We start from the raw sequence: 13,456 nt of genomic DNA, 5'->3' as shown, positions 1-13,456 counted from the left end.
ACATACTAACATATAAGACATTACGAGATCTTAAGTGAAAGAAAAAGTCAAGACACAAAATTGAATATTATAACATGATTACAATTATATTAAAAATTCTCATACTCTATATGTGCTGAAAAGTAGGAAGAAACAAATTAAAATGTTGACAGTGATCAAGTAAGGGCTTTTTCTCCCTTCTTCTTTCTCCTTTTCTATTATGTTCCAAATATTTAGAAAGCATATACTAGTCTGTGACCTCATCTGCCACCACTGCCCCCTCACTCCGTTATAACCATAATGCCTTCATTTTTTTGGCTATTTCATGAACATACCAAGCCTGCACCTCCTCAAGTCCATGTACTTGGTGTTCTTCCTATTAGGAATACCCTCCATCTCTTCCTGAAATCCATATCCCACATAATTACAACAATGCTCATGTTTTAACTCTTATGCTAGATAGTAAAGATTTTATAGTTAAAAAGATAAAACAAATCATAATGAATCCACCTGTTTTCTTTCTCTTCAATGTCAGATGTACTGGCTAGTCGTCTTGGTATTGTAGGTGCAACATACGCAAGCCTAGTTCCTTTACTATCTTTCTCCTACACAACAGGGAGAAAAAAGAGTGAAAATAAATCTGTGATGACTATAAGTGCTGCTAAAAGTATTAGGTAAAGAGTATTCAACAATGTATAATTACACAGCCATCATAGTTTATTTTATAATATTTCCGTAATTCCTAGCTAAACTCCAAAATTGATGTCTATCAATATTCAAGTACTATAAACACTAAAAGACAGCCTGTTCAAATTAATTTTCTTTTCCCTCTTCTTTAATCTAGAATTAGCTCTTTTTTAACATAAGAAAAATTCCTCTACATTTTAATGACTTTTTCTGAAACTTCTAACATTTACTGTAATGTAGTATTATAAGATAAAATATCTTTACTTCTTTCAGAGAAATAAGGTCTCAAATACAGTTCACTGATAAGTCTCAATTACTTACATTATACAAGCTATTTACTACCTTGATATACTATGTTTTAAAAATATAACATTAAAATATACAAAACAAAAGGTTATTTAAATTATATTTAACCAAATCTGGCTGAGAGTGTAGTGACAATGACATCTGTTACATTCTCATTATACTGGCATCAAGTACTTGGAAAACAACTGGAAAATAAATTTATACAAAATAAAAAACATTAAAATTACTTAATGAGAAATTCATTTCTGAATTTCTGATACATGTAAACACTCCTGTATAGAGCAAGAAAACTGTAAGGAAAAAAATGTCCAAGCACTAAAAATGCAATAGAAAATAAATAATCCAATTATACAAGATAGCACTGAATGAACTGTGGTGCATTCTATTTAATGCAAGTTAATACTGCCTTTCAAAATATAGTTATTAAAATTGCTCACTAGGACAAAGCTGTGATGTATCAGATGAAAAAGTAGGTAAAGAAATTGCATATATTGGATAAATTTAACTTATGAGTATAAGCACATTCTAGAAAAATGTGTTCCTAAACTTTCAAAACCCTTCTTAATAAATAAAATTAGCTTGCTCCTTGATACGTTTTATTGTAAATTCTCAAACAGAATAAAGGATTCCTTTAATTGAGTATAGTCTCTTAATTTATGTTTTGGGCAAATACATCTGATCTTCCCAATAATTATATCCCATATAGATATCTGCGTAAGGTAGGTACATTTGTATTATCATGTAACTCATTAAGTCAGGTGAATTAAGTTGATACATAGATCTAATGATACATAGTAGAAAATCCAACACATCTGATTCCAGGAAAACAAATTATCATAGTTTTTATAGAAACCAAATTGTGAAACAGATTACCTTTTCTTTATTATCCAAAGAGGAGGAAAGTCTGGGACTTGAAGCTGAACGCATAACACCTGCAGTGTCTTTTTCTTTCTGAGCCTCTTTAGATGCTGTGATTTCTGCAAGTGCGCCATAACTACCAGTCTTTCTAAGTCCTAACCTCCAAGATGCAGGAGACTCATCTTTTCTCTCTTCTTCTTTGGGAGAAATTTTTGTAGCTGAAGTTGGAAACTGTTTTTATTTTATTTTATTTTTAAGGAAAAGGAGAAAAATTATACAATACTGATCAGTCCTTAAACTGAAAATGAGAAGTTTACAGATAATATGTTTAAAATTATAGTTAATAGTTTCAGGAGAAACACTTTTACTAAGCAGGTTAATGTCTTAGTAAAAAATGTAAAGATCTAAAACTGAAGAAGGAAATACTACCTTTCCAGATGTTAGATTTAAGAACACACACTCCACACTTTGTATCACACAGAAAAATTATGATGCAAATACAGAGAACAGAAATGAGCACACCATAATGACTTAAAACCATGCATCTTTGAAACCAATATTCATATTAAACTTGTTATGTTGTAACCTAATATAAATCCTTGCACATCGAAATGCCTCACCATAGATTTTTCACCTTTACTGGGCACAAGAACAATGCCAGTTTTGCGCAAGCCCTGCCTCCATGATGCAGGATCTACTGATTCCACCACAGGCATGATAGGAGCAATGAAATCATACTAAAGCCAATTAAAATAAGACAGGTAAAGAGATAAAGATTGAAAGCATGAAAACAGAAAAGGAAGTTATGAGCAAAACAGACTTTTCTCTTTTTAAAAGAATTTTATAATAAATTAAAACCCAACAACTGGGTAATTATCCAATCTTTAAAAGTCACTGGGAACAAGTTCCAGTTTTAGCATGAGAGAATCTGAAAGAATCTAATACAGAAACTTCCAAGGCAGTTAAAGCCACATAGAGCTGATAGTATTATAGTATGAAGTGAAAAAACTACTGCCCTTGAATTTTGTTTTTATTCATTTTGTACTTGGGTTAAAAAAATTTTAATCCATCATCATCAACAAAAAAGTAATCAACAACAAAAAAGTAATCATCAGTATATTTCTAATTATAATATTTAATTCATTAATATTTTAAATATCATAGCCTTAAATTTACTGTTTGATTTTTCCACTAAACATTAAACATTTCAACTAAAAACTGTTTTTGTACAAATATTTATTTCATTTTCAGGGCTTTCCAACTAACCTAAAATGAAATGTCTGTTGTCTGTAACTAGTTCACCTCATTAACTTCACTTACAGAGTTTAAATATTCAACCACAGTTAAATATAGATGGTAAATAGAGCAACTATCTAGTTACTACAAGCATAGGATATAGATTAAAAAACAAAACAAAACAATCTTTCTTTCACACCTATTACCAAGGTTTGCCATAACAGCAGTTTAATAGAGCTTGTTAAAGCACCCATAATGTTGGAGGGCTAATTCCTAGACAAAACTGCTACAAGATACCTCTAATAATTCCAATAATTAATTCCTAACAATAAGGTTGCAAAGAGACTCAAGATATACAAGCATTTTTCAGTTCCCAAAATGCACACTGAGGCATTCCAGGGCGCAAGAACAAAATCACAGGGGTGCTGTGGGATATTTTAAAGTTTTGAGAGAAGTACAGTGACATCTGTCGGACACTGCACAAATTGCCATTATTAACTTATTTGTACCTAACTACTTAATAAATGAAACGAAGAGGTATTTTTTTTTGGCCAAATGGCACTGTGAAAAAAAATCAGTAAAACACTAAGGTCTCCATTGACTGAAAAAGTCCAGGAAGCTGTAATATTTTACATAATATGATAGGCATTGAGATGATTCCTTACTGATTTCAGAGTTTAAAGTCATGGTACTCGAGAACAGAGGTTGGCAAACTTTTCCTTCTATAAAGGGCCAGACTGTAAACTTTAGGCTTTGTAGACTATAGAGTCTCTGCTGTAACTACTCATCTATGCTGCTGTAGCACAAACCCAGCCATAGGTAGTACACAAATGAATGAATGTGGCTGTGTCACATAAAACTTTATTTAGGGGCAATGAAATTTGAATTTGTGTCACAAAATATTCTTTTTCTTTTCATCCTCCCCTGCCTCTGCCGACCATTTAAAAGTATTAAAACCATTCTAACTTGCAGGCTGTACAAAAAACGGGTAGTGGGCCACCTTTGGCCCACAGACCATGGTTTGCCAATCCCTCCCTACCCCAGAACTTTCCCCAAACTGGAAACAAATGTTATTCCTCCATGATAAAATCATCATATAGCAAATAATATTTGCTGAGTGTTACAACAGAAGCTAACATTTAACAAATGTTTACTTGTGTGAGGCCCTAACCTAAGTGCTTAATATGGGTTATCTCATTTAATCCTACAATCACCCAATGAAATAGCATTTTACTATTATCCAATATTTTAGAGTTGAGAAAAATGAGGCAATATTATCAAGTTTGAAATTTTGTTGCACTGTTACGACTGATATACCTCCTCTCCACCTCACATGGATTTAAATACTGGTTTATGTGTTTAAAAGCATCTTTCAATTTTTGGTATATAAATAAACCTCTCTGAAAAACTCAAGTATACCTAGTCTCTGAAATTCTTCTTTTGGTTTTTATAACCAGGACACTATTTTGACTTTCCTACTCTCTGATTACCCCTTTCCTGGTCTTTTTGTTGTTGTTGGTAGCAACTATCCTTGTCATAGCCCTGTAACATAAGCACTCCAAGAGTCTGTTCTTGTATCTCCTATCTTCTCTTTATACTTTCTTCTGAATGTTGGGAGTAGGGTCTTCTTATATCCTGAGGCTAAATATTAATTGTATTCAGCTTATTCTCAAATTTGTTATTCTCCAGCTCAATCTGACTCCTAAATTCCTAGTCCTGAATTTCTATTTACCTGTAGAATGGACTATATGTAACTAAAATTGGAACCTGAAACTCAACATGTTTAAAGTCAAACACCTTTCTTTCCAAACCAACTCTTCCTCAGTTCCCTATTTCTGTTACTGGCACCAAAAATCTCTTCAATCCCCTAAATTTCTTTTTTTTTTGCCCGCTCTGTGTGGCATGTGGGATCTTAGTTCCCTGACCAGGGATCGAACCTATGCCCCCTGTGCTGAAAGCACGAAGTCTTAACCACTGGACACTGGGGAAGTCCCAACTCCCTAAATTTGAAACTTCGCAGTCATGTTAGACTTCTTCTCTGTCATCTTCCTCCATCTACAAGTTAAGTGCCAAGTCTCTAAATCTCCTCTCCTTTATAAGTCCACTGCCACTTCTCTGGTTTATATTCTTATCATGCTAGGCAACTTCAATGACTTTCTAATAAACCTTCTCTCAGTCAGTCTCTTACCTTCAAATACACCTGTATGTTGCTGCCAGAATAACATTCTAAAATTCTCTCATGGCCTTGTTCAAACATCTATGATCCTCTACTATCTATCAAATTATGAAAATGTTACCATAGTAATGAAAACATTCCAATTTGGCTCTACTTTTCCTGCTTTACTTCGTATATATATCCTATAAATCAATCAAACTAGACAACTCATTTTTCCTGCAACACTCCACATTATCCCTACTTTTTTTTTTTTTTTGCGATACGCAGGTCTCTCACTGTTGTGGCCTCTCCCGTGTGGAGCACAGGCTCCAGACGCGCAGGCTCAGCAGCAATGGCTCACCGGCCCAGCCGCTCCGCGGCATGTGGGATCCTCCCGGACCAGGGCACAAACTCGTGTCCCCTGCATTGGCAGGCGGACTCTCAACCACTGCGCCACCGGGAAGCCCTATCCCTACTTTTGATCACACTGTTTCTCTTCTCTCTTTTTCAACAGACTGTACAAACTCTCCTCTCTGTTAGTTGAAATACTACCTCATTCTTCAAGATCTATCTCAAATGTTCTAACTCCATTACCTCAAATTAAAAATGATTTCTTCCATTTAAAAACTATCATTCTACAATTATACACTTTTACCGGTATATTTCATATACCCACAGCACATAGTAGTCTTTTACTGAATTTTATTATGATGTAGGTTCAATTAGCAAGAACATGTAATTCCAAGAAAACTGAATTTTTACCATCTAGCAAAGAAAATATAGTTTATGCTTATTGGAATATATGTGTATACAGCAGAGTAGGTAATCTTTTTCAGAGATCCCAACAATATTTATTTTGACTAGAGAGTTATATATAAACATTGTTAGTTAAACTTAATGTTAGTTGAAACTTTAACTAACAATAAACTTATTGTTAGATAAAAATTTAATATAAAATGTATATTATTTAACTTACTGTAAGTTAAATAATGTGATAAACTTACTATTTTTAGTTAAAATAAATCATAAGATCAAACTAATGGTTTTATAGATAATATATCCATAAATCATAGGCCTGATCTCACTGCTACAGAAATAGTTCTATAATTTTAGCTGACAAGTTAACAACTTAAGAGAAGATCATTTAAAGTGAATATACCTATGTTTCTCTGTAGTTATCATGAGTTATTATAGAATATAAGTGATATTTAATACTGTTTTAGAGCTTCCAGTTTCGTGATCTATTCCTTGCCACGAATGTTAGAGAGAGAGAGAGAGAGAGAGAGAGTGTGTGTGTGTGTGTGTGTGTATGTATTTATATACATAGTTTATGTACTGCTGGAGGAAGCTAGAGAACTTAAGATAACTTGTCTAGATAATAGAATCAGAGTAGTAAGTGGCAACCTAAAAATAGACAGAACTCTTAATTAATTACAAAATCTTTTACGATGCATTTACAAATTAAGAATTCATCCAAGGAAATTTCTGTTAGGTCTGTAAGTTGCAAGGAAAATCTTGAAACAAATGAAAAAAAAAAACACTAAAATGCTAAATTAAAGTAAATACAGTACCACTGGCACTGGTACCATGGTAACAGGCTTTAAAAGTCATATAATACTGATAAAACTTAAAAATACTTCATTTTTTTGTACACCATGACTTTATTACTTTGAATAAAATTTGCCCATAAAACTCTAAGAACAAAGACTGAAACAATGTAATCTTTAAATGGAGAATAAAATGGAGTTTCTAAATATGCAAATTAGAGAAACAGTTGTCATTAGATCAATTTAATTACAGAATCAAAGTAATTCTGAATAAGAACTTTTATAGCAAATAAATTACTGGCCCACTAATCTAATAGAGCTATTAAGTATTTGCTTTCAGTGAGGGCAGTTGGCATAAACTGAGAAGTAAACTGCCATAAATCTAGGGTTATGCTTGAGAAAAATATAATTGATCATAAGAACCCTACTGTAATTATTTGACTACAGTAGGAAAGAGATTGCTTAGTTAAATACTCAAAAGACTGACAGCCGGTTTCTTGGCCAGCTATTCCAGGGGGGATGGGGCTTTTGGGAACTTGATAAATCTACAGTTCTAACAGATAATCAAAAGAGCTAAAGTTTAGTATTCACTGAAGAAGTATAAAGGGGTTCTAGAATTAATAAATCTTTAGTTAAAGCAGCTCATGGTGACACCAGTTATGGCATGATAACTATCTTGAAAATTTTTCAGATGACTGCTTCTGGCCTTGAAAAGGCCAGAAATTCTCCAGAAATTCTGGAGAATTTCATTTTAAAGCATATGAAATTATGACCATTTGAGAATGGGTTCTAATTGAATTCAAGAAACCCTCAGTTCTAGAATACAGCAGGTAATAAGATAATTCAGTCACAGAGTCTTCTGATATTCAAATTGTACCAGTGAAATTCATATATTTCTACCACTAAGAATTCATACTACTGCTTTCCTTTGGAAGAGTTTTAGAGGAGGATTATTAATAACAGTATGGATTTTTAAAGAATTCTCTAGTTTATGATTTTAAAAGGTTCAAATTTTGACCACTTGGAGCCAAATCCAAAGATTAGCAAAACTGACAATATGGTAGAAACACTGTGGGGATTTAAAATCAGTCCTCAAACCCATGCAAACCAAATAACGTCAGATAAGCAACAAAACAAGAAGTCCAAAGGCAGAGACTTAATAGGTAAACACAATGTATAATCCCTGAGTGGACCCTTAATTTGAAAAATCAAACAGCTAGAAACATGTTACTAGGAGGACAACTGGGAAAATTTTGAGTATGGTCTGTATATTAGTGAACGTAAATAATGGTATTATATCAATGTTAAATTTTCTAAGTATGATGATTTCCGTGAGGGAATGAAGGATTAATGCCTTTGTACTTAAGAGGTACGTACTCAAGTATTAGGAATAAAGTGTTACAGTGAGAGCAGTCAATTTTTTTTTTTTTTTTTTTTTGCGGTACGCGGGCCTCTCAGTGTTGTGGCCTCTCCCATTGCAGAGCACAGGCTCCGGACGCACAGGCTCAGTGGCCATGGCTCACGGGCCCAGCCGCTCCGTGGCATGTGGGATCCTCCCGGACCAGGGCACGAACCCGTGTCCCCTGCATCGGCAGGCGGACTCTCAACCACTGCGCCACCAGGAAAGCCCTGAGCAGTCAATTCTTAAACGGCTCCAGGAAAAAAAAAAAAAGTATGTGAGTGTGAATATGTCTACGTGTGTGCATGCGTGCATGTGTGTGTTACACAGAGAGGGAAATGAGTTTACTCCTAGAAGTTAGGTAAGGGTGGGGAGAAGCCTTTAAAAAGAGACCAGTAGGTTAAAAAAACCCCACAGAAAACCCTTAATCTTTAATTAGAGTTAAAAGAAGTATAGGTTCTGAAACAGCAGGGAAAAGAAAAGTCTTTAACAGATCAACAAGAGAGTAAGGATGAAGAATAAATGGAGAACAAAATAAGGAAGAGGAATAAATGAAACTAACAATTTGGGAGCACTCAGTCACTAGCCAAGCTCTCTCAATTACCGCTTAACAATGTTAACCTATTTTCTCTTTGTTATTATTTTTGTTTTGTCCTTTTTAGGAGGAACAGATAAGGAAGATAGTCACTTGCTCAAGGTCACAAAAACTAACGAGGTGGGGTCAGCAGTTGACCTCTGGTTTGTTCTGACATACCTGGTGCTTTGTAAATGAATTAGAAAATCTAGATTCCAGTTCTCTCAGTAACTTGTGGTAGTACTTTTCGTGCTTAACTTATACACATGTGAAATTACCAAAATGCACCTTTACTCAACAGAAATAAAGGATACAAACCCCATGCTTCTCAAAAGTTCAATGAAAATAAAAAACTACCATGATCAGTAGTTTTTCATATGAAAAATTTTATCTTTCTGCTATTTACTGGGTTGGCCAAAAAGTTCGTTTGGTTAATGAATATGTTGCTCAATAAAGTTCTTGGTGAAAACCGAACAAACTTTTTGGCCAACCTGATATTTTTGTTAATGATCAACTGCAAAAAGTACTTGAGAAGAAGAACATAATAGATTCAGAGGAAATAAAGAAAAAGACATTCTTATTCTAAAACCTTAAATAAACTTAGAACTGTCTTAATGCTTTAGCTCAAATGGTACTTACACAGAATACATTTATTTTTAACAAACACAATTTTGGCTTACCTTTTTAATAGGTGATGTAGGTGTTGCCTGACCAGATGACACAGTAGGTGTTGTAACAGCTACAGGAGCTGCTTGAGTACTAGAAGTATTGGCATTAGTTACAGAAGCCATGGATTTTGTCTTATCTTTAGGGAAAGGAAAAGGAAAAAAAAGAACACTAAGAGTCATGATTCTAGATGAATTCAGTTTCAATGGTATTGAAAACAGCATTTTATACTGTATTTTTGCTTAAGGTTTTGTTAACTCAGTCTTTTCCCACTATTATCCCTTTTAACAAGTGACATTTTCAAGGAGTTTCTAGAAATGTCTCAGTAGGTATGAGACTTAAATAAGAACACGACACACAACCAGACTTTTAAGAATAAAAAGCACAAATAAAATATGACTATATGACTTGTGTACTTTTAACACTATGGAAAATTTTAAGTTTTAAATTAATATTTAAAACTTGAATATACGAATACAACGTAACTTCAAAAATGCAAGAGCTATGCAGTTTTCCAATGAATAAACAACTTACATTGCTTATCTAAAACATAGCTCTTCTTTATTCTAGGAAATCTAAAAGTGCTCTTTGTCGATAATGACTTATATTCCTGTCAAACAGTATGCTTAAATGTCACAAAGAGCATTCCTTCTCACCCCCCAAAAGTCTAGAGTTAAATGGGCACAATATCAGCTAAATTAGGTTAAATCTCTTCTCACAATGTATCAAGACAATTTCCAACTAGTAATTGATCACTTAGAAAAAGATTTTTGAAATATTAGGAAAAAATCAATATGATGCTAGCAAAAATTCAAAGACTGTATTTGAACACATAAACTGGCCTTTAGCAAAAGTCACATATAAATTTAAACCTTTAAATTAACTGTAATTTATAAATGGGCTAGAAAAGTTCACTTTTCAAATGGTCAAAAGTCATTTTATCCAGTTTTAAAATAGTCCTTTAGTTTCAAAATGGGATAGGACAGGTATCTTTCGATACTTTTGTGAAGAAGTATACTGCTTTTAAAGCCCTATGAGATACTCATTTTCATTATACTACCTCTCTCCCTTCTTTAGGTCAGTTGTGCAAAGAATCTTCCACCATAAATTACCATTATGAGTAAGCAGACAACATTAACAAATCCTTATCTTTAGGGCAAATACAAACTTCCCACTAATAATTCTGAATTTGCAATGATTCATTGAGTCCTATTTGTGACTAAGAAAACATCTGTAAGATGTTAATAGGGTGAAAAGCATAATCTTAAACTGCATCAAAAGACAAGGCCAAACTGGCATATTTAAAAATCACTATAACCACAGCTTTTCAAATAAACTGAATGAGCGAAACTCAGTCTAATAAACGTTTTTCTTGTTGTTAAATCCCTCTTTTCATTCAATAGAAGCTAAGCCTATTCAGCACAGTTAAGTACAAATCATGTATACTCTAATTAGACCATCCTCCTGGAAAACAATCCATCCAACCGGAGAGAGTAATTCAACAAATATTTATTAAGTGTCTGATACCTCAAGTACTGTCCTAGGCACTGGGGATATATATCAGTCAATGAAAAGACAAAATATCTTAACTGCATAAAGCTTACAGTCTAGTAGGAGAAATAAGTAATAAACTAAAGCTCAACATGTGTTTTTTTCATTTTATTTTCTCCTTCTCCCCCTATTTTCTCCAGGTGTAAAATTTTTTTATATTATTGAAATCTATACATCGAAGAATGTATATGCACGTATGCAAACATTTATGTTTGGTTAAAGAATAATAATTAAACAAACCTCAGGTGTTCACCATCTAACTTAAGTAAACATTATCAGTGTTACTGAAGCCCTTTCTATCCATTTGATTTCAATGAAGAATAAAAACTTCACGTCCTAGAGAAAAAAAAGAAAAAACCTAAAAGCAAAACTATGCATCCCTATTCTCATTCCTTCAACTACCTCTGAAAAATTTATATATCATTTGGAAGGAAATTAAACTTTTGGTTGAGTTCCTATTTTCAATCTGATTTATAAGAAACTGATTAAAATATGGTTTGGAAAATATTTTATGAAAGAAAATTCAGCAAAATAGTTATTTAACATAAAACAGTTTCCCAAGGAAATAACCTTACAAAAAGAAAAAAGAAACAGCTTAGAAATTGTCAGATCAAGCTATACCTCTACAGGGAAATGGCTGCTTTCTCAAGCTTGCCAAATAAAGTATGATAAAGCCTTGTTGATATTAAAAGAGTGAGAGAGAAGGAACCACACAGCATTTACATGGATTAATTCTTGAGATAGAGTTAAATTTTCCTGGCACAACTGGCTACTAGCAACAGGAAGAACAAAATTATCAAGTACAATGCTTCAGAGGAACATTTAAAGTTAGCGCACTGAGAAGAGATTGGTATGCTTAAAGTCCAAATTGGGAAATTAATACAATACAATTTGATGGTAATTAATTCTATTCATACTTATAGAACAGTTTAAAGAACTATCCAGATAGCCTAGTCCAATACTTCTCATTCTACAAGCAAGGAAATTTCAACCAAAGGTCAGGAGACTTGCTAGTTAGTGGCAAGACTGGCCTAAATCTGAAGTCTTTTTCTGTTTTAAATAGCTCCCTGGTGCCTAATACTGAACAGTGAACTGTATAGAAGGGACAAATTAAGAAAACATAGGTAGAAGAATCTCAGGAATCTCTGTGAGATATCTGGACTTCCAGTTCTTGAATTCTACTACATGAGCTAGGAGAGGGTGCTGGTCCTGGCTTTCATGTGCACATGTGCATATAGTTTAATTTGTAATGATATATTTTACTAGAGACTGGGGGCCAAGGCATGTCTCACAGAGAGGAGATTAACTACATAAAAATAACTTTAAATACTTGCAAAAGTATCTGAGTCAATTTAAATTTCAATGATATCATTTCATCTTTCAAATGAACTGAACAAATTTAACTGAATGTTATTAGGTAAGCATGTACATTAATCTTATTTAAATTAGTAGACTTTAATTTTATACAATTATTACATGAAAATTAACATTCATTACAAAGCAATTGATTGTTATATAATATCCATGTAAAGCAGGTATTATTACCCTGATTTTACAGAGAAATCAGAGATTAAATAACTTACCCACATCTACAGTTACATGCATGCATCAGTCCATGTTCTTGAACACTGTACATGCTGATTCTCATATAATTTGTTTTTATAGTTAGAAATATTTTAATTAGCATGTTATACAAATAAATTATAATATTCAATGACTACCTGTTGTTCTACTGCCAATTTTACCTATATTACTGTGTCATCAAGGCAAAAGATATGCTGACTCACTTGATCAGCAATGTCACAGCAATAAATAAAAAATTAAATCCCTAAGTGACTAGAATCTAGTCATTTATAAATTTCAAAAATTCTTTGTGTATTTCCAAAAAATAATTTACTTGTAGCATTAGTAAGCTTCAAGAAAATAAAGGAATCCATAACACATCACCTGGCAACAAAGCTAGCCTGTGCCCATTTAGCAATATCTTGTTTTTAATGGAAAACAGAATTATTAGTACGTTCCTTGACATGTTTATTTAGTAAACTTTAGCTTCTCACATTTTCTTAGAAAAAATATTTTATTGAGTGAGTAAAAAACCTGATTCAAAACTGTTGCTGTTGTGTCTAGAGGAAATATGGGAGTCCAAGAGATTCTAGGGCTCCATTTGTGTTTACTAATGATTACCAAACTGGTCCTGATAATGATGACAGTTTTTTCATTGATAAAAACCTTAATGAAAATGAAATACCTTTTCTGATAAATACGTTAAAATGCCAAAATGCCAGGTTATACAACTCAAAGATAGCAATCCTGGAATCTTATGCTCTCAGAAGGTTTTTTTTTTGGTTTTGTTTTTCTTAAGATTTTTTTGATGTGGACCATTTTTAAAGTCTTCATTGCATTTGTTACAATATTGCTTCTGTTTTATGTTTTGGGTTTTTTTTGGCTGTGAGGCATGTGGGATCCTAGCTCCCCAACCATGGATTGAACCCGCACCC

General features: G+C 33.2%; 1 protein-coding gene across 5 annotated transcripts in view; it reads right to left on the bottom strand.

The window, feature by feature from the left end:
* PPP1R12A (protein phosphatase 1 regulatory subunit 12A) overlaps positions 1–13,456 on the bottom strand; it is a 148,959-nt gene that overhangs the window by 39,794 nt on the left and 95,709 nt on the right. For all 5 annotated transcript variants that reach the window (XM_024737127.1, XM_024737130.1, XM_024737128.1 and 2 more), the window contains exons 9-11: positions 9,422–9,546; positions 1,846–2,061; positions 490–584 (exon numbers count right to left, since the gene is read on the bottom strand). In XM_024737127.1, coding sequence (XP_024592895.1) covers positions 490–584; positions 1,846–2,061; positions 9,422–9,546 — 436 coding nt within the window. The remainder of the gene's footprint in view (positions 1–489; positions 585–1,845; positions 2,062–9,421; positions 9,547–13,456) is intronic.

The sequence above is a fragment of the Neophocaena asiaeorientalis genome, unplaced genomic scaffold (genome assembly GCF_003031525.2).
Source record: "Neophocaena asiaeorientalis asiaeorientalis breed wild unplaced genomic scaffold, Neophocaena_asiaeorientalis_V1.1 scaffold134, whole genome shotgun sequence".
In the NCBI taxonomy this organism is placed as follows: Eukaryota; Metazoa; Chordata; class Mammalia; order Artiodactyla; family Phocoenidae; genus Neophocaena; species Neophocaena asiaeorientalis.
Note: the sequence above shows the minus strand (reverse complement) of the source record. Positions and strands in the feature narration are given on the sequence as shown.